At 32.8% G+C, this 23,467-nt stretch overlaps 1 protein-coding gene across 1 annotated transcript in view; it reads right to left on the reverse strand.

Moving 5' to 3' along the window:
• Nucleotides 1-23,467, reverse strand: part of FSTL5 (follistatin like 5) — an 810,882-nt gene that overhangs the window by 135,473 nt on the left and 651,942 nt on the right. The window contains exons 9-10 of the mRNA XM_015139434.3: nucleotides 13,106-13,267; nucleotides 8,823-8,957 (exon numbers count right to left, since the gene is read on the reverse strand). Coding sequence (XP_014994920.3) covers nucleotides 8,823-8,957; nucleotides 13,106-13,267 — 297 coding nt within the window. The remainder of the gene's footprint in view (nucleotides 1-8,822; nucleotides 8,958-13,105; nucleotides 13,268-23,467) is intronic.

A 23,467-nucleotide genomic window follows, 5' to 3' on the forward strand; every position in this document is an offset into this window, starting at 1 on the left:
AAGGTATATAATGCCTTGCGGAGAAAATTTAGGCAATAGATCAAAATAAGAAAGCATTACTTCTTATCTTGTTGTATAGACAATAAAGATGCTCAATAGTTTATGGCTGCTGAAAACCTGTCAATTTAGTGACATTCAGATCACATAGCATCTTGTTAGATAATAAAGCTCTGCTTTTGTGCAAAAAGTGGCGACATGTTAGAAACAGATCTATTTTATGATGTTGAAGGGTATTATTTTAAAAATATAGTCTTCAGATACAGAAATCACAAGACAAGTATTTTCAGTATGTTCTGGGTCAAAAGATGAAAAGATTTACAGAACAAGTTACCTCACAGGGTGTGACAATGACATTGACCAAATTGAGACGCATGAATATTGGAATTTATTATAAATAATTAAAGCTTATAAAATAGTAAATGCTTATCAAGCATGGTTAACCTCGAGATGACTCTTCATCTTAAGACATTTTATTTCATAATAACCTTATCGCTACATAAATGTCTATATCAAATATTAAACAAGTAATTTGGGGCTTTTCAAAAAGAAATACAAATTATTAATTTCTGATTTAAATTATAATTAGTATATATCCTCTATTGAATTATATTTAATAAAATATATGAAAACTAATATTTTTAAACATTGATTTATTTTTTCCATAAATATTTGTTTTTATTTGGTTCTATTTGACTCTAGCTCTTAGCTCATGTCTATCAGGATAAAATCCTATCAGGCTGTGAAATCTGCACTTTATCTTTATGGATTTTTGGTGTCTGTTATTATTCTACCTATCTCACAGTTATTGAGTGTAAAAACAAAACAAAACAATTATTAATCTGATGACTGCTGCACCTAATATTGGTTGAGTCTAGAAATAATTACTAATTGATGACTTTTGCATTTGGCTTCATTTATAGTTCTTTATACACTATATTATTCAACTGTTTATATTATCTTCCTAGCCTCTGTAGAGATTAATAAGATCCTATGTAAGTGGTCTCATTAAATCCATGCAACCTGCCTTTCGAAGTATTTCCCCATTCTATAGAAATAGAAAGTAAATGAAGACTAAAGGGATTAATTAATTTGTTTATGTTATCAGAATCTATTCTATTTCTAAAGTTTATGATAGTCATATTCATGCTATCTTTATAGGTAAAAAGACCACATTTTAATCTATTTTAAGACCCTTTTTTCTACTTCTGAAATAGGAAGATACCTCATAACCATTCATATGTTTTCCAAATTTTCTTTTCAAGATAGTAGGAAACAAATGGCTGGATTTTACAATATTGCTAAATCTTAGTATTAGCAATTATGCTTATTTCATTTTAATAATAATTATTAACATACATAAATATTGTTTAAATAATTTATTTATTCAAATAATCTTGTTTTAGCCATTTGAAACGTGTTTTTAAAAAATCTTCAAATTGTTGTATTTTATAATAAATTATGAACCATCAAAATATTAATTTTTTACACATACAGCCAACTAATGTTAATTTATTGGAGCTAATTCTAAAGTAAGAATTATTACAATAAGGTAATATTTCCAATTGCTTGTGACAATAATTTAAAAACGGTGTATCTAGCCTTATAGTATATTTATTATATTTAGACTATAAAATTCTATTATAGTATATTTAGATATACTCTGATACTCTCAAACAGCTGGATTAGTCATATTCCTTACTAAAATCATAGCAAGGTATGAGTCAGTCGGTTCTTAGCACTTAATGCAGCCAGTAGCTTAAAAGCTTTCTATAGAAGCTTATGTTCACACCACTTTTTATTTACCTTCGTATTGAGGATGAATCATTATTACCTGGGAATTGACTTCCCTTGGGAATGAAAATGTGTCAAGTGCTTATGTTATGTACAAGACGTTTTCGAATAAATAATGTGTTACCATTATCTAAATCCCTTTACATAATTTATATCTTCTCTTACTCCCTGTTGTGAGCAACCACACAATCCTCTATGGTCCACTTCTACTGTTCTTTGCATTTAAATTCTCCCTGTATATCACTCTATTAAATCTTAGTTATGAAAACCTATCCCTAATGTAACTGTAGAGTATATTATTTTGAAGCACATTTTTTTTGTAGTTCAGTTTCTCACATGAGAAAACTTCCATTGATATTTGTTGACAAAGTTAGACACTGTAAATCAAAGTTTCCCACTTCAAAGATTAGGGTAGAAGCAAAACACAAACTCCTTAGCCATATGATGCTTTGCATGAATTGTTCTCTCAATAGTATCATATTTCTGGCAAATGTAGTGTAGGAAAAAATGTGATTCATACTACTCTGAGCTCTCTATTATGAAAAAAATAGCTGGATGATTACTCCGAAGCTGTATCCAAACAAAGTAAGTCTTTGCTGTGTTATTTGCCCCCAAAGTTACAAATCTTTTCCCATTTTTGTTGCTGTCTACATGGGATTCAATACCTCTCTCCTCTGCATCTTTCAAAAACAGAGGAAAAGTGCATTACAGAATAATTCTCTAATATATAATAGAAGTATAAATTGACTCAATGTAAAGGGGACTAAAGTGTAGCTTCTGCTTTGATTGTGACAAAAGTGAACTCTAGAAAAAGATTTTGAAATTTATTTAAAGTATCTTAATATCTACACTAATAATAAAATGTATATTCAATCAGTGGAGTCCATTTTTTAAATGTTGAGATAATATTTCATATTTGAATGCATAAAAATAGATGCCCCTACATACTCATGTCTACCTATAGCTATGTTATCAATATTTATATGCATTATTATAAAACTCTGATTTCTAGCAATCATTGGGTTTTCTAGGCTTTTGAGGAATATATTTTTGTCAATGTTTTTAGCAGCAAGAAATTATTTTTAGAAAACAAATGTGAGTCAGAGGAAGAGCTACTTTATGTCTCACACTATGACAAGGGCCTTATATATAATATCTAAACAGAAATCTCTTGATGTATTAGTATTTATTTCATACTAGAGATAAGAAAACTAAAGCTCAGAGAGTCATGCAGTACCCCCACATCAGAGAGGTGTTGCGTGATTCCAACCCAAATTTTGCAAAAAATAAATTTATACTCTTCTGTTACAACAATTTGCTTTTTCATTTAAAAATTGTATCCTATCACTACTGAAAACAATCTCCAAAATTATTTTTGGTAGATTTATACAAGTCAATAATTTCCTAATATGTGCAAATAAGAAGAGTATATTTATTACTAATGGGTCTTTGATTGGTTCTTTTGGCATTTTTGAAAATATCTTTCCAGACACACAATAAAAGTGGGGGGACTTCAACACCCCACTGACAACATTAGACAGATCACTGCAGCAGAAAACTGAAAAAGAAATTATGGACTTAAAATTGACAACTGACCAACGGGTCCTAATAAACAGCTACAGAATACTCCACCAAATCACCACAGAATATACATTCTTCTCATTTGCACATGGATTGACCACATGCTTTGCTGTAACACAAGTCTTAATAAATTTAAAAAAATCAAAATAATATCAAGCACTCTCTCAAACCACATTGCAAAGAAGATAGAAATCAATACCAAGAAGATCTCTCAAAACAACACAAATACAGAGAAATTAAAAAACTTGCTTCGGAATAACTCTTGAGTGAACAATAAAATTAAGGCAGAAATAAAAAAATTTTTGAAATTAATGAAAATAGAAACACAACTTAAAATCTTTGGGATGCTGCTTAAGCAGTGCTAAGAGAAAAGTATGTAGTGGTAAACAACTGCATCAAGAGGTTAGAAAGACCTCGAGTTAGCAATCCAACATCAGACCTAGAGGAACTAGAAAAAAAAAAAAAAGAGCAATCCAATTCCAAAGCTAATAGAAGAAAATAACTAGAATGAGAGAACTGAACAAAATTGAGAACCAAAAGTCCTTACAAAAGATTAATGAAAGGAAGAGTTTGTTTTTTAAAAGAATAAAAAAGATTGACCAATAGCTAGATTAATGAAGGAAAAGAAAAAGAGAAGATCCAAGTGAGTGCAATCAGAAAAGCCAAAGATAACATTACAAATGATCCCTCAGAAGTACAAAAGATCCTCAGAGACTGTTATGAACACCTCTATGCACATTAATTACAAAATCAAGACAAAATGTATGAATTCCTGGGAACACATAACCCTTCAAGATTGAACAAGAAGGAAAGTGAAAACCTTACCAGACCAATAAGTTTGGAAACTGAGTAAGTAAATAATACAAAATGTACCGACCAAAAAGAGCCCTGGACCAGAAGAATGAATAGCCGAAGTCTACCAGACACAAAAAAGTACTGATACCAATCCTACTGAAACTATTCAGTAGGAGGAGGGCCTTCTCTCTAACTGATTCTATGAAGGCACCATCATCCTGATACCAAAATCTCACAGAGACATAAGAACAACCACAAAAAAGAAAACTTCAGGATAATATATCTGATGTACACAGATGCAAAAATCCTCAATAAAGTACTAACAAACTGAATCCAGTAGAACCTCAAAAAGTTAATTCATCATGATCAAGTAAGTTTTATTCTTGAATTCAAGGGTGGTTCAACATATGCAAATCAACAAATGCAATTCACCACATAAATAGAATTAAAAACAAAGATCATATGATCTCTCAATAGATGCAGGAAAAGCCTTTGATAAAATCCAATATTCATTCAGGGTAAAACCTCAGCAGAATAGACATCAAAGGAACATACCTTAAAATACTAAGATCCACCTATGACAGACCCACAGCCAACATCATACTGAATGGACAAAAGATAGAAGCATTTCTCTTGAGAACTGGAACAAGAAAAGAATGCCCACTCTCACTACTTCTGTTCAACATAGTACTGGAAGTCCTACCCAGAGCAATCAGGAAGGAGAAAGAAATAAAAGACATCCAAATAGGAAAAGAAGAAGTCAAAGTATCTCTCTTTGCTGGGAATATGATCCTATACATAAAAAAAAAAACCCTAATGATGTTGCAAAAAGCTTCATGGAACTGACAAATTCAGTAAAGTTTCAGGATACAAAATCAATGTACAAAAACTAGCAACATTTCTAGATACCAATACCATTGTAGTTGATACCAAATTGAAAACACAATTCCATTTATAATAGCTAAAAATGTATGTAATACCTAGGAATTTATTTAACCAATGATGTGAAAGATCTCTAAAAGAGTAACTACAAAGCACTGCTGAAAGAAATCAGAGATGACACAAATGAACAGAAAAGTATTTCATGCTCACGTACTGGAAGAATCAATATTGCTAAAATGGCCATGCTATCCAAAGCAATTTACAGATTAAAAGATGTCCCTACCAAGATACCAATGTCATATCTCACAGTATTAGAAAAATCTATCCTCAAATTCATTTGGAACCAAAAGAGAGCACGAGTAGCCAAAGAATCCTAAGGAAAAAGGACAAATCCATAGGCATCATAATATACTGCAGGGAGACAGTAACCATAACAGCATGGTACTGGTATAAAAACAGACACAAAGAGCAATGGAATGAAACAGACACCCCAGAAATAAACCCATACACTTACAACCATCTTATCTTTGACAAAATAGACCAAAAAAAAAGCAACAGGGAAGGGACTCCCTATTCAATAAATGGTCCTGGGATAACTGGCTAGCCACATGCAGAAGAATGAAACTGTACCACTACCTCTTACCGTACACACAAATTAACTCAAGATGGGTTAAAGATTTCCGTGTAAGACCTTAAATTATAAGAATTCTAAAAGTAAACATGGAAAATACCCTTCTCCACATTGGTTTTGGCAGAGAATTTATGGCTAAGTCCCCGAAAGCAATCGCAAGAAAATAATAATTGACAAGAGTACCTAAAGAGCTTCTGTACAGAAAAAAAAAAACTACTAACAAAGTGAACAGACAGCCTGCCGAATGGGAGAAAATACATGTAAACTATGCAAGCAATAAAAGTCTGATATCCAGAATCTACAAGGATCTCAAATCAATAAGCAAAAATCGAATAATCCAGTTTAAAAATGGGCAAAGCATAAGAACAGACACTTACTGAAAGAGCCATACAAATAGTCAGCAAACATATGAAAAATGTTCCACATCACCACTCTGATTTGCATCAGAGAAATGCAAGTCAAAACTGCTATGAGATATCATCACACACTAGTCTGAATGACTATTATTAAAAAGTCAAAAAACAGTAGATGCTGGCAGGGCTATGGAGAAAAGAGAATGCTTATATCCAGTTGGTAGGAGGGCAAACTTGTTCAGCCACTGTGGAAAGCAGTTTGGAGATTTCTCATAGAACTTAAAACAGACGTACTATTTGACCCAGCAATCCCATTACTGGGTTTGAATCCAAAATAAGAGAAATCATTCTACCGAAAAGACACATGTACTTGCAAGTTTGTTGCAGCACTATTCACAATAGCAAAGACATGGAATCAATCTAGGTGCCTATAAACGGTGGGTTGGTTAAAGAAACTGTGGTACACATACATCATGGAATACTATGCAGCCTTAAAGAAGGATGAAATCATAGTCTTTGCAACAAAATGAATGAAGCTAGAGGCCATTATCCTAAGTGAATTAATGCAAGAACAGAAACCAAATACCACATGTTCTCACTTATAGGTAGGAGCTAAATATGGAATACACATAGACATAAAGATGGGAAAAAGAGATACTGGGGACTACTAAAGGAGTGAGGTATGAAAGAAGGCATGGACTGAAAGACAGTCTATTGGGTACTGTGCTCACTACCTGGATGATGTGATCACTTGTACCGAAAACCTCAGCATCAAGCAATATACCCATATAACACGCCTGCACATGCACTCTTTATAATAAAATTTGAAATTATTGAAAAAATAAAATTAAAAAAGAAGGAAAATATCTAGCATTCCAAAATACAAATGTGCCATGTATATCTAGTATTGGTCTCTTTCCACGAAATTACTAGAAAAGAACCCAGATCCATAATCCTTAAGATGGGGGTTACAAAAGGTGGTAATTTTCACTATTATGAAATCCACCAGATTTTGGTTTTCTTTTGTTATACAGAGTTCTGGCATCTAACTATTAGGAGGCATCCTAAGGGAAACTGTCTTCTGTCAAGTTATTACATTGTTACATTTTTACATAATAATATTATTATTACATTATTACATTTTCTGTTTATACTTTCCCACAGTTGCTAATATTCTATTTGGTTTACTTATTTAGTATTGTCCTGATTTTAATTACGTGCATTATTATTTTTTAAACGGGCACTTTTACTTCAACAAGATTTAAACCTTGTTGAAAATTTAATCCTGTTAAATCTTCTCCTAAAATTTTTCTAGAATTCACACACTAAAAAGTTGTATGATAGTTGATAAAGGGAGCTTTGGCTAGGTGTTTTACGGTTGTAACTAGGGAAATAAATTTAAAAGTACATAACAAACATTAAAATAAAGTAAGAATATAGAGTTGATATTAAAATCTGTTTCACAAACATCATAATAAGGACAAAGAAGGCAAACATTTTTAATTCCTTGCCGCCTAAAATTAATTTTTCACAGAAAGTGAATTCCAACTTAGTATTGGCTGTACCACATAAAAGGAATAGAGTAAGGGAATTATGGTGGACCTTATGCAGGCCATTAAATCCAGCTTTTTTTTTTTTCTTTTTTCTACCTAAAGACTTTCTTTTTTAAATATTTCTTTACAATGATGGTTGTCCTAACCAGAAAAAATGAAGATAATGATACGTTAGTAGTTGGGACCTGGGTAAGGTCCTCCTTTCTTAACGGATCCACTCATGTCAATATGCACTAAGAGACTTAAGAAAGAATAGGAAGACTACTGGCTGGGTCAATGCTTTAACCTTGTTCAAACACTGGATTCAGAAAAATGGGCCTGTCAAGTTAGAGGGTCCAATAACATCAGACTCTTGAAAAACATATATTAATAGCAGTGTAACAAGTCGGATTGAAGAGCAGAGAGCAAGGGAAGTAGTCGTTTCAAGAACATCCAGACCCTATCCCAAAACAGTCACACTGTGGCATGTGTGGACCGAGGGAAGAAAATGCCTGTTTGTTTGCTTGCAAAGAGTGCACTTGATACATGCTGTAATAGTAGTTTGAGCTCCAAACAATTCAGCTATCATAAAAAGCAATCCATCCTCAGCATCTTCACCCTATCTGTATCCCTTTTGCCAAGTAATTAAAGAAAATAAAAGAGAACAAGTCATTTTGGGTATAACTCCAGGAGACAATCAGACAACATGAACCATGATGGCAACGATTTTTAGCACTAAACCAAGAACAGCCACAGTGTGGTTTTTGTGTCGGGGCAGTGAGTGCCTTGGAGTGGCAGTTACCACTGAACCTTCTGTAGAGAAGGATGCTGTAGAGGTCTTAATCCAGTGACTTCAATGTAACTGACAGGAAAAGAAATATAGTAATGTATTCTACCTAGACGATACATGTTGGATACATTTGGGGGCCTTGAATTCCTCACATTTAATTGAGGGGAGGGATTTTGCAAGAGATATAAATTCCTCCAAGAGCAAATGGGAAGACAGGACCTGAAACACCATATGTACTTGCAAAAAAATAAAATCTAGTGTTGTAATGAAAATTTCACAACTTTTTTTCATCTTTAAATCTGCTTTTAGTATTTCAAGATTTTTATCCTTCCTACATATAAAATCTATTTGTTATAATGCATTGTGCAATTCACAGTTTTCTGGTGCCTTTACTTTTTTAAAAAAGCTGTAAAAATGTATGTTGAGTATGGTGTGTGTCTGCTAGCGGGGGGCGGTTCAATACATACGGGTCTTTCTAGCAGAGTCTTCCACAAAAAGAGAAGAGATGTCTTCATCCACTCCTGCTTCATTCTTTGCGATACAAGTGTATGCTCCAGTATCTTCATAGCGCACATTGCTTATGTGAACCTCACTGCCATTTGCTGAAAAAGAAGGGAAATGAAACTTGTAAACGACAATTTCAGTTTTGGAACAGTGCTTTCTGATTACACAGTCAAACAGTTCTCTTGGCTTGTCCTAATTAAACTGTTTCCCTTCCTACTTCCATACTTTGAAGACATGCCAAATTATTCCAGAAGCATACAAGTGTTCATAAACCATGCTGTCATCCTATAAGACAGCCCAATACTCTATATCAAATGCATATTTTATGTTTCATATCATTTCCTATATTCTACATTGTATATGAGGTATTTCATATTGATAAGTATAATTTCAGTTATATATTTACTTATAATATTCAGAACCTACATTCCCCTAAGCTTTTTTGGAAATCTAATAATACCAATATGATTAGCTTGCAGGTAAATACATATGAAAGATGTTTTCAAAGAGCAATTAACTGAGCTAAATCATACAGGTATACTATTGCCATTCATCAAGCTTATTATTATTATTACTATTATTTTGAGACAGAGTCTCACTCTGTCGCCCATGCTGGAGTGCAGTGGCGTGATCTCGACTCCCTGAAACCTCCTCCTCCCAGGTTCAAGCAATTCTCCTGCCTCAGCTTCCCGAGTAGCTGGGACTACAGGCCCACACTGCCACCCCTGGCTAATTTTTTTTGTTTTCAGTAGAGATGGGGTTTCACCATGTTTGCCAGGCTGGTCTCGAACTCCTGATCTCAGGTGATCTGCCTGCCTTGGCCTCCCAAAGGGCTGGGATTACAGGCGTGAGCCACCGCACCCGGCAGTTGAGTGTTTGTTGTAGTCATTTGTTTAAGTTTCTCTTTCTTTTCTTTTTTTTGTTTTCTTTCTGTGTGTATGTGTGTGTGCATGCCTGTGTGTGTGTGTGTTTGTGTACATAGTTGTGTCTGTGTGTTCCATGTTGTTCAGTTACAAGAACCACACATACAGTAGAATGGGACATGACTATCTGTGACAGGTAGAAGGCAACGTAATCAGTGTGGTTTGGGAAAACAAGGGTAGAAAGCCAATGAGAAAAGAGCTTGATTGCTGTTGCTAGGAGCCCAGTAGCTCCCAAGGGATGTGAGATATGGAGAGGCAGTGGATGTGGATGTTTGAGAGAGATAATCATTTGAATAACTTGAACTTCTTTCTTTATTTGCAAATGCTTACTACACACCCTCATTCCTCGCATCATTCATTGAGAATCACTACTCCAAAAAAGGGATTGGCAGGTTTTCATTTTGTTGCAACAGGCCAGGTGTAAATAATTTAGGCTTTGTGGGCCACACAGTTTCTGCGGTAACTACTAACCTCTGCCATAGCAGCATTAAAGCAGCTACACAATATGTTTTGAAAAATGAGTGCTACTGTATTCTAAAGACAAACCAACAACAACAAGGAGGAAAAAAAAGCAAAAACAAAAACAAAAACAAAACCCACCTTTATTTCAGAAAACAGACAGCTATCTAGATATGGTCTGTGGGTCTTAGTTTATAGGAACCTGCTCTAAAGATAGGTAGTAAACAATGTATTTACATTTGCTTCACCTTCTTGTTTTATATAAGATACGGCTTCCTCCAAAATCACACCTATTTTTTTTTTTCTCAGGATCCACACACTTAACAGCCTAAATTCTCTGGGTTTTGTTTTGAAATATCAAATAAATTTCTTCCTTCTTAAAATGCTGTCTCCCAATATTTTTACATGTTCTCCTAACCTATATGTCCTGTTGTCTTTCCTTCTCTTCCTATGTGATCTAGCATTCCTAGATGTTGCCACTCTATTGCCAGAACTACCATTCCCTTTATCTATTTACCATCCTGACACATCTGCCTTCCTAACTTCTAGAACTAGAGTAAGCTAACCCATCTCTGCATCTGGTGTCCCTGCACCTAGTTCTTTGAGTAAGTTATGAGACTATTGCATAAGCAAGTTTATAATTTTCAGATTCACAGTTTTCAATTCCTAGGACATTCAAAACCACTTGCTATTCATTTCACTTGACCTTTCCAGTTAGATGCCTTTCATATCCACCTCTACTTTTACTTCAAATCTTTATATTCTTTGTTTGATGTTTCCCATCATAATAGTAACTTCACTCTCAGCAAGTGATCTTGCTCTTTCAATCGTGAGGTAAATAGAAGTGATCAGAAAGCAGCCTCAAAACTTTCTGTTCCTAGTTTCACCTTGATTTACTTCTCACAGGAAATTTTCTGTTTCTTTCCAAGGCAAATCTCCCCTTATTTCTTATTGATTTCTATGACTCTTCCTGCAGCCTTCATCCTTCTCATTTCTCCCTACTGAACCTTCTCAGATTGATGAATTATCCAAGAAGAAATATCTCCGTCAGTTCTAAGCCTCCCCACCAGGAGCTGGCCAAAAAAGATTTTTGTATTTCTTGTCTCCTTTTCATTTCTAAACACATTGAAAACTGATTGTTACTGATACTGTTTTGCTAAATGTCACAAGAACATGCTCATCACTTGAAGTAAACACTTATCAATGTCTTTTATTGAACTTTCTAGGCATTTGCCATTGTCAAACTCTTTATTTTAACTTTCTCTTCTTCCATACTATCACCTAGTTTCCTGTCTTTTGATGAATTTTAGTCTCTTTCTATTATTTTCTTCACTTGTCTGTTAATAAAATATTTGTGCTTTCTTAGGATTTTACTCTCTCTAATTCACATATTATCCCAGCCATTGCCATAGGTATTAAATTAGTGTCTGGACTTGGACTTCACATACAAACACTAAAGAAGCATCTGATGAATAAGTAGATAATTAAATAGTTATTAAGCCACATGGCGTTTATACCCCATGTGCTTAGAATTATCTCTTCTCTCCTTTTATTTTTTGTCATATTCTCATAAAACTTTAGCTATTTTTCCCTGTTGTAAAAACTGACAGTAATTTCTTCGCAGTCTGGAGTGTAACAACTTCAAAAATGCATTGTCATGTATATTCCTGAGAGAAAAATTTGACATACTTTTATAATATGGTTTATTGCTATTAAATGGACAAGAGACAAAGTCAGAAGCTATTTAGATTTTTATTCATTTCATTTCTGTTAATCAGATAAGTCTTCTCCTCTCACATTATAGACCGCTCGAGGTAATCACTAGATATGTGTGCAAATGTGTCTGACCTATGTATGCACATTAGTGATTTCTAGGGTTAAAGTTTTTAAAGTTTAAGGACAGTTTCACAGACATGTCTCTATTGACTTGCAAGAATAAGTAAAAGTTTTAAAAAGTTTTATTTAAAAATGTATAATTATATATATTCACTATTAAAGTGGAATAATAATAGAAATCTATGTAATAAAGTGACAAAATATGTTCATGTTTAATAGTATAAATTAAAGAAAATTAAAGTTATAAAATAAGAACTATAATGCCCACGAAGAAGATAATCCAGTAAAATGAGTGTTGTCTGTTACCCCAACAATGAAAAAAAATTTGTGCTTTTTTTTAAAGCTAATATAATTAATATATTATATGCAACTGCTTTTGGACTATTTAAATGATTTGATCTTACAAATCTTGCCTGCTTTTATTTATTTTCCACATATTTGGGATTATTATTATCTAATATACAGTAATTTATTCATGTCTACACATTAGAATATTAGAATATGTACAATATTTTGTATATTAGAATGTAATACAAAACTTTAAAAAATGTAAATGGAAAACATTTAGTAACTTTTTGATATTTTTCTCCCTTCATTTAGAAAATATGCTAAAAATTTCATTAAAAATTCTGTTTTGAAATCCTCTATAATACACATTCAAGGTTTTACTTAAACATTTAAAAATTAACTTCAGAAATGAATTTCAGTGAAAGGATCTAATTATTCTGTTCAGCATAACTGCTATAATTCACAGGACAAGTATTTTAAAGATACATAATTTAATATTCTACTTATCACCAAAATAATGACACAATTAATCATTATGACAAGACTATTATTAAAAACATTAAAATGTTAAAAGAGTCTTTCCCATATAATTTCTTAGACATAAGCATTTTTTTCATGTTTGTGACATTCTGTTGCCAGTAACACTCATTTTTCTTTTATTTTCCAAATAACGTTATAAATTTTAGTATAAATTTTCAACATGGTTCATTTAAGAGAAAAAAAATGCAAGTAAAAGGCACCTTGAAGCGTGAGTTGTTTGGACAGCTTTGGTGTAATATCAATTCCATTCTTCAACCAGCCAAGCTGAGGCTTTGGTATGCCCTCTGCATGGCACCTAAGACTGGCAGTTACCCCAGGCTCTCTAGCCTGACTCTCTGGATACACCCGGATGACTGGAGGAACTAAAGGAAAAAATGAAAGAGAAAGTGATTCATATTTTCTATTTAATTTTCCAAAAGAAACAAAAATTGCAAAAAGATAAATAATATATTATATATTTTAATGATGCTATACATTTCTACAGATTGTAGTTTCCAAATAGTATTATCCACTGAAATATACCAGTGTTAACTGGATAACAACTATTCTGGGATTTTGCTAGGGAAAATATAAGGTGTGCCTGGAATACCTTGTTTCAGAAATTAAAGAAGTCCTCAAAGAATGATGAGGCATACCAAAAGGATACAAAAACCAGTTAAAAGAGACTCCAATTTGCTAAATATGGGACAATTTGAGCACTGAAATAATTAGTAATTACAAGGGAGTATGAGGAATTAAATAAAACTATGAATTCAGTTATATAAATAAATGAATGAGTATAAAATGGAAGGAAAATAAACTCTTTTTATTATAGCCTGTTAGGAAATTAATAATTCCATTTACAATAGTATTAAAAAATAAAGTATTTAGGAATACAGTTCACCAAAGAGATGCAAAACTTTCATACTAAATACTATGAAACTTTGTTGAAAGAATTTAAAGAAGACTGAAATAAATCCAAAGACACCTTGTATTCCTGGATTGAAAGAACTGATTGGTAACATGGTACAAATTGGCAAAGGCTTTTGGTAAAGTGATCATACTGCTAAGTTGACAAAGACAAATAAAGGGAAAATGAAGGTACAGGGTAATTCTTATCAAAGTTCTAACTGCATTTTTTGGGGGGGAATTAAATAAGTTATCCTCAGATAAATGTGAAATTACAGGAGACCTCCAAGTGGTGAAAAAAAATCTTGAAAAAGTACAAAGCTGTGGGGCTCATACCTGCTGATTTCAAAACATACAATGAAGCTACAGTAATCAAAGCAGTGCAATCCTAACACAAAGATGGAATAGACTTGAGAGTGTAGAAATAAACATACATTCATGGTCAATTTCTTTTTCAATCATTCTGGGACAATTGGAAAACCACATGCAAGAAAATAGACCTGAACTCCTACCTCGTACCATAAAAAAAATTGAATTCAAAATAAATCAAATACTTAAATATAGGAGCTAAAACAGTAAACTTTCAGAAGAAAACATTGAATAAATGTTTCTGATCTAGGAGTGGACAATGGTTTCTTCTAGACATGACCTGAAAGCACAAGCAACAACAAAAATATAATAAATATATTAGATTTTGTAGTGCATCAAAGGACACTATTCTAAAAAAGTATAAATACAACTCACAAAATAGGAAAATATATTTGAAAAGTCTGACGGTATCCAGAATATATAAAGAAATGTTACAAATCAGAACTAAAAAGCCAACAACTCAATTAAAATTTGGGACAAAAAAATTGAATAGTCGTTTCTCCACTGAAGACATATAAATGGCTAATAAACACATGAAAAGATTCAAAAATTAAAAAAAAAATAAAAAAGAGGGAAATGCAAATCCAAACCACTACATGTTACCACTTCACACCCTCTGGAATGGCTATTTAAACCAATAAACAAAAATCAGAAAATAACATGTTGTTGGTTGAGTATGCGGAGAAACTAGAACTCTTTCACATTGCTGGAGGGAATATAAAATGATGCAGCCACGCCATAAAAATGCATTCTACTGTATTTTTAAATACTAATGCATTCTACAGCATGAATATTGGAGGTATTACGCTAAGTGAGTGGAATTTGACACAAATGTTTACATATTATATTAATTCATTTATAAAACTTTCAGAATGGGCAAATCCATGGAGACAGAAAGCAGATTGGTTGTTGCTAGGGACTGAGGAAAGGGAGGAATGGGAAATCACTGCTTAATGGATATGAGGTTTATTTGGGGGTGACAAAAATGTTCTAGGCTTAGAAAGTGGTGATGGTTACACAACACTGTAAATATATTATAAGTTACTATATGGTTCATTTAGGCACAGTTAAATGGCATGTGGATTTTATCTGAATAAAAAAGGAAAGGCAAAGAAGGCCAATGAAACACTCTAGACTAAAAGAAATGAGTTATAAGAAATAAATAAAATATGCAAATCAATATTGGGTCCTGGACTCAGAAAAATAAGCTATAAAGTGTATTACTAAGAGAATTGACAAAATTTAAATATGGTCCCTGTATTGGCCAGGTGCAGTGGCTCACGCCTGTAATCCCAGTACTTTGGGAGGCCGAGGCAGGTGGATCAACTGAGATCAGGAGTTCAAGACCAGCCTGGGCAACATGGCGAAACCCCGTCTCTACTAAAAATACAAAAAAATTTAGCTGGTTATGGTGACATATGCCTATAATCCCAGCTACTTGGGAGGCTGAGGCAGGAGAATCGCTTGAGCCCGGGAGGTGGAGGTTGCAGTGAGCCAAGATTGTGCCATTGCACTCCCGCCTCAAAACAAAACAAAAAATATATATATATACACAAACACATATATGTTTTATATATATATATAGTCCCTGTATTATATATTGAGACACTACTAATGTTACATTTGCTGATTTGATAATTGCATTTTGATTAGGTAAAATAATTTTCTTTATAGAAGTCACTCACTGAATTAACTAGTGATGAATACAATCTCAAACTTTTTTGCAATCTTTTATATATATATATAAAATCATTGATATTAAAATGAGATGTCTTAAATACAGCATTAGGCAAAATTATAGAAACACTCAACAATTAAAAGTGAGGTGTGGATTAATTGATAACTTTCTAGTAATGTTGAAAAAAATGATAATTATTGATTCTGATTATCTTCCTGACTAGGACTTAAAATCCTGGAAAAGTTTACGGAAAGCGTTTTCAGAAACCATAAGTAATTTAGGGATAAAATGAGGAATGGCAGAATGAGTACAGAAGAAACTTTAAGGTTCATGGAAGTGAGCTACAGCTGTTTCTCCCTCAAGAGTGGTTTCCAAAGCAGGTGAAGATTCTGAAGTCAGAGTTGATTACTAATCAAGGGTATTTTATTTCTGTCTTTTTCTCCCATGTATATACACATATGCATGTGTGTGCACATGTAATTTAAAAAATAATAAGACATCTTGAGAGGTTTTGTATTTTTTTTCTTTTAGCCATTAATTAATTCAGTGTGTGTTTCTTTAAGATCTGGCCCTGTTGCTACATTGAATCAAATGTAGTGATTTATCTCTTCTACCTTACCAGACCCCAAAATTTCTGGGAAGCCAGGATTATGTATTTATTTATGGTTTACAAATACATGCCAATATCAGGGAATCAGCTGATTCTGGTTTGCAGTCTCAAGTAAAGTAAATGGGCTTAGTATTGTGGTCCCACAATAATTGTGGCTGGAAATCCTGGCATAGTAACAGTTTCTCTGTACTAGGTCACTAGTTGCATTGTATTTAATTGGCCACAAAATGTCCAAAGATTCATTGCAAGATCTCTGGTACCTCCCAGTGCCTGACAGTCATAGATGGAATACCGCTCTTAAAGAACCTATTATCTTTATAATTAAAATAATTTTGAAAATGGTTTATGAAATCAAGTTTGCTGAATGCAACAAAATATCTCAAGGCTTGCCTCAAGAAAATACAAACTTAACCAGTAAAAATAAAAACAACAGTCAAGTTTTAAAAAGCCACCAAATTCTAGTAACTGGAGTTATTACTCATCTATGCTTCCTGTGTTTAAAGAGTTGATAGCTAAACATAAAAAGTTAGGAAGTTATACAACATAATATTGTAATTAAAATAAATCAACTAGAAATGCTATAATATTTTTAAATGACAAAAACAGAAATTATAAACTGAATGTTTGTATTTAACTCCAGATTAGATACAGCTGAAGAAGAAAGGCGCTAATAGAAAGTTAAGTCAGAAAAAAATCATATCCACAATAAAGCACAGAGGTACAAAACACAGAAAATACAGATGAGAGAGTAAGTGAATACAGAATAGATTAAGAATACCTTACTGAAGTAAAAGAAGAGAGCAGTATTTGAAGAGGTAACCACTGTGATATTCTCAGTTCTGTGTAAGACATCAAACCAGTGATTCCAAAAGCCTAAAGATGTTGGACTTTCTTTAAAAAGGCCATATATAGACATTACAGCAAAACTATAGAATACCAAAGAAAAAAAGACAAATCATAAAAAGCAACCCCAAGAAACAAAATGGCATACCAAGAAAGTCAGACTGATAGCTAAATTCTTACAGAAATGGTAAAATCTAAAGAGAACAAATTATAGACAGCTTTATGCCAACACATAACTTTAAATAAAATGAACAGATTTCTGGAAACGCAAGCATCTAGCAGAACCTACACAAAAAGTAGTACAAAATCTAAAAAGTCTTATAACATTTAAATACATTTAATTTATTTAAAAACTTTTAATCAAAGAAAACTTTAGAACTTTCCCAAAATAAAGTAAAAGTAACACCAATCTTATACAAACTCTTTTAGAGAATAAAACGGGGCTAGAGGCATCTCTTTGGTAGTGTTAAAATATCTCTATCAGTTGTTGACACTCCTCTCTTCAAAAGGTAGAGGCTAATTGTTCTCACGTTACACATGGGACCTATGGGCTGGATTTAATGATGTACTGTTAATGAACAGAGCTGTGGCAAAGTAATTGTGCATAATATCCAGGATTAGGTCATAAAAGGTATTGCAATATTTTCATTGCTCTCTTGCTCTTGTGGAATTCAACTGCTATGTCATAAGATACTGAATCAGTCTTATGGGGATGCTTGTATACCAAGGGGCAGAGAGAGGCCCCATGACAACAGCCAGCAAAAAACTAAGGCCTCCTGCCAATAGCCATGTAAGTGAGTAATCTTAGAAGTAGATATGCCAGCCCCAATCAAGCTTTCAGATGACTACAGATCTGACCAACATATTGATTGAAATCTCAGAAAAGACCTTGTGCCAGGATCACCTAGCTAAACTGTTCTCAAATTATTTGGTTATTTAAATAAATTTTTTAATTATTAAATCATTTCCCTGTTTATTACTGCACATCTCAATTTTCCTGTTATCTCTAAGAGCATAAATGTTTGTTGTTTTAAGCCACTAATATTTTAGCTAATTTATTATGCAGCATAGATAACTAATAAAATCCCCAGCTTTTTTATGAAGTCAGCATAAACTTGATATCGAAATGTGACAAGGCATTCGAAGAAAGAATAATTAGTGGTCAATGTCACTTACGAAAATAGATGAAAAATTCCCGTACAAAACATTATCAAACAAAATTTATCAGAATACTAAAATGGTAATATACCATAATATATTGAGTTAATTATAGACATTCAAAAAATCACTGAATTTAATTCACCATATTAACAGTTTAAAGAAGTAAAATTGTGTGATATTTTCCATAATTGCAGAAAACTCATTTACTTTTAGAAAACAAAAAAAGAAAATATTTTCTTTATTATGATAAGGGTTATCTTAAGCACTTGTAGATGGCATAGAGTAAATTAAAATACAAAAGATTCTTTAGATGAATTGTGATAATAAGGGAATTTGGTAAATTTGCATGATACAAGTTCGCATATTTGTAAATAACAGTAACAAAACATTTCAAATATTTTAAGTTTAATAAAGGAACAAATATATTAACTATAAATATATTTAACACATGGTGCTCAAACCCTTTATAAAACATCCTGAAACATTATTTAAAATGTGATTGATAAAAATGAAATAAGACTAAAATCAATGGAATAATAAACCATGTTCATGGTACCTTTAGTTATTATTGCCTCTAGTTACCATTATATTAATTTCAGCCATCAAATCTTTTTTCATTTGCATTCCCATTCCACAAAATTGATAAAACCCATCTTTGTAGAAACAATCCAAATACAGTACCACTTACCAAAATGCTCATTTTGTTCATTTAATTAGTCATATATTGATTACTTAATATCTGTGATAAACTGTAAACTGTTAGGTTGACACAGATGGACAACATATGTGTCATACTCTCAAAGTATGTGCTATTCAATAATGAAAACCAGGAAACAATAATTGTAACAGAACACTTTATGTCCTGTAATAGAGTTGAAAGAGGTGTGGTAGTTACAGAAAAACCGGAGTTATCAACACAAAGTGCTTTAAAGGAAAATGAGCTGAATTTTGAAGTGTTTAGGGGAGTATGACACGCAGTGTAGTGAATATGGTTGTGGGAGACACATTTTCAGCATATGCACCATGCTGAATCTTTTATATTTTTCCAATGAGTGTATACTTCTTGAACTTGAGTTATGTTATAGGTAGTTAGATATACGTCACATGCAATTGTATGGACAGTCAATTACCCAGTTTACTACCAAAAAAGTTGTGAGAGAAATCCTGCATTCATTCAGTAAATCTACATGTATCAATTACCTACAAGTGCCAGGCATTCCAAGAACATTATAATTGTCATTATAATGTACTAAACTCTGTAGGAAATGATTCAGGAATTATGCAATGATGGACTATTAATTGTATAATTTTCAGATGATCATGCTATGTAAATTTTTGAGGTTAGATAAGAATTTGAATACACTTGAACAAATGGTTTAGACATTTTAATCCCAATATCAAAAAGCATACTGTCCTTTCCAAGAAAAAATAGCAAGCTATCTTTATTATAAATATTAAATCTATTCACACTGAAAGCAAATAGTTCTGGACAGCTGAATTTTCTTAATTGTAGAGAGTGCTACCTTTCCATACTTAATATTGAGAATGCATATCGTTTTTATGAAAGTGCTCCTCAAGTGAATTCTAGACCTCAGATTTGGAAAATTCCCTGCTAATGAAAATACGTTTATTTGTTGTCATTAAAAGACATTTTGACTGAGACAAATGATTTTGAGTCTTTATTCTGCTACTTAATAGTTATGTGATCTTGAGGTCATTTTCAAACTTTTGAGTCTTTGTTTTCTTATATGTAAAATAAACATTGTACCATATTTTAAGGTTTTGAAAATCAAACAGAATTGTAAAAATAAAGAGTTGTATATTGCAAAGCAATATATAGTCAAACAATATATATAATCCAGCAATATAGGATATGATATATATGATTAATAATAGGCTCTTTGAGAGAAGAAGTTTTGCCTTATTTAATCATTAAATTCCCTGATGTAGCTGAGTGACTGGTGTAATGAAGACCATGAAGAAAAGTTCCGGCCGGGCGCGGTGGCTCAAGCCTGTAATCCCAGCACTTTGGGAGGCCGAGACGGGCGGATCGCGAGGTCAGGAAATCGAGACTATCCTGGCTAATACGGTGAAACCCCGTCTCTACTAAAAAAATACAAAAAAACTAGCCGGGCGAGGTGGCGGGCGCCTGTAGTCCGAGCTACTGGAGGCTGAGGCAGGAGAATGGCGTGAACCCGGGAGGCGGAGCTTGCAGTGAGCTGAGATCCGGCCACTGCACTCCAGCCTGGGTGACAGAGCGAGACTCCGTCTCAAAAAAAAAAAAAAAGAAAAGTTCCACACGATGTATGTTACAGGCTTATCACACTGATTCCTTTCTCAGATTTACAATTTAGCATTTGCTATTTAGAACGGCCATGAGAGTATATGTAACACACAGTGTCCTTAATAAGACTATGACTTGGTAAATAAAGCAGAGGACTCTAGCTCTCTGTCAAAGAAGTTTCTGCAGGAGATATCAAAAGACAAGAACAGGACATAAAAGTTTTGTTCACCTGGACCATTTGCTCTCTGGTTAATGCATGTATTTTAAACTATCTGATATCCTTTTCTTTCAGCCATCAGAATGACAATAAAAAACCTGAAGGTCCAAAAACAATCTGAGACTCTATTTGGTGATTCAAATATAGTGCAAAGTTAATTTCACCACTCTTATTTTTTATTGTCTGGAGGATCCTTTGTATATACAAATTTAATTGACTATTGAATAAGTGCCAATCTTCCAGATTTACTAAAACTGTAAAAGTAATGCAAACCAAGACTAGTTAAAGCCACCACATCAGGACTACAGCCGATCACCCCACTGGCTTCTTAGTTCCCTTTCCCAGCTATACTCTGGAAATATTAAACTAGATTCATGTTAACTACACAGAGAAAAATGAGGCAGAGGAAGGTGTCTTCAGAAAGGCCCCAATAACCCTTAGTGTCCATAGATGAGTCTGTATCCTGTACATCGCCTTTAATATTTTTAGAAGCAGAAAAATAATAAACTTTCAAAGCTCTAAGTACAACAAGAAATCTGCTGCAACCTTCCTGACATTCCTCATTCAAAAGTGTTACAACATACACATGCTTGCACAGTGACAAGGGGTAAAACCAAGTTCTGATTTTATTCTTTTCCTTGAGGACTACTTAAATGATTTCTTTTTGGAAATACTAAATACACTTTCAAAAATGATTCTCCTAGTATTTCTGTGCCTGCTTTCCTGGTGACATGAAGCACATGTTTAGGCTCTCCTGATGTATCTAAAACAGAGTAGTTATTGCAGCATTTTATTTTATTGAAGGTTAAAACAAATAACTTTTTAAAGAGATATGTTAATGTACTTATGGCACTGTAAGGGGTGGAGTAAAAAACTCTTGAAAATATTTAGACTAATCTGACTAATCTCTAATCTCTTAACAACTAGAGTTAGGAGATGAGATTTTAAAAAAGACATACAGGGAATCAGAATAGATATTAATAACAACTCTCAATAAATATTTAGTAAGACAAAAAGTTTGGCCACAGGATTTGTAAGGATCAATTCTTGTTACAACAGTCTTTGGAGTAGCAAAAAATTGAAACAGCCTAAATCTGAGAATTAGTTTGGAAGGAAGCACATCAATCACCTCAATAAGAGCAACAGATGACACATTATTCATACTGGAAATATGCATATTACATGGGCCACTTATATTGTCACCGATACTCCCCAAAGGAAACCTTTTTAGATAAGGTGTTCAATTTCCTCTGCATTCCAAGCTGCTTCTATTTTATTGATGTACTTATGAAGGGACAGAAAGAAAACTAGTGAATAATAATTTTTGTCACATGAAATGTTAATTCTCATATAGATTATATATATGAAAAAATAATACTTTTATGTAATTGACATGTGTCTCACTTAGTTTATTGGTGTTAAGTGATTTTCTGAAAAGTGTCTCTTAACTCACATAGAATTGAAAGATAAGTGATTGGCATAACAACTATTTAACCTCAGTGACAAGCTACACATTTAAAAGTAGCTTCGTTTTCCCAGGATACATATTATGAAATATAAATGAGGATTGATGGCAGCCTGAATTAAAAAGTCAATAATCCTCCAGAGAACATTTCAAACCATTTGTTACAGTCATTTTTAGTTAGGAAGTGCACTCTATAAACTTGTCCTTTTCCTTCTATTGGCAACGCATGAAAAAAAAAGAAACTGATAAAGACTACCAAATTGTTGTCACATTGGATTTAGGATCCAATTTGCATGGACTACCAAGAAAAGCTTTAAATAGGCTCCTAGTATTTTATGAAAAAGGTGATATTTAAAGATAAGCTTCTATACACTAAATAATTCCAAATGGTATTTGATGTCTTGCTAACACAGCTCAGGAAATGCCTTCAACTTAAATAGTTTAAACTGATTGGGTTACTTTATATAATAATATCCAATACAATCACATAATATAAACATCAAATAATATAATATTATGTATATATTAATACAGAAACATTATAAAAAGTTGACATTACATACAACAATTTATTCTACAAAAATGTAATCAAGTAAACTTCTATTACCTAAAATGGAAGGAGATATAAAAGGATGTAAATGTATATATTTTATTCAAAAATTAGGTAAAGTATAAAATTTGATTTGTTTATTTTTGAGTTTTAAGATAATAATATATAGCTATTCACTGAGCAACTCCTGAGCACAGTACATTGTGCTGGTAACTTTCTCCATCACTCACTTGCTCTCTTTTCTATATTACACATCCAATGAGTGATAGGTTCAAGTTGAAATTAGCCAAGTGGAGCATTGAAAAAAAAAATACATTCTTAGCTTAAATTGTCTCAGATGGTCCTAATAATATAATAAATGTCTTTATGAAAGTATCTACTGGAATTTGACTACTTGGCATCCACATTCATTAGATTATGAATTAGATTGTTAGCTCTAATATATAAGGCACATCAGAGATCCTGGAAAAAAATCATATTTTAAAAGTAAAGGTCAA

This window comes from Macaca mulatta, chromosome 5 (genome assembly GCF_049350105.2).
Source record: "Macaca mulatta isolate MMU2019108-1 chromosome 5, T2T-MMU8v2.0, whole genome shotgun sequence".
Lineage (NCBI taxonomy): Eukaryota > Metazoa > Chordata > Mammalia > Primates > Cercopithecidae > Macaca > Macaca mulatta.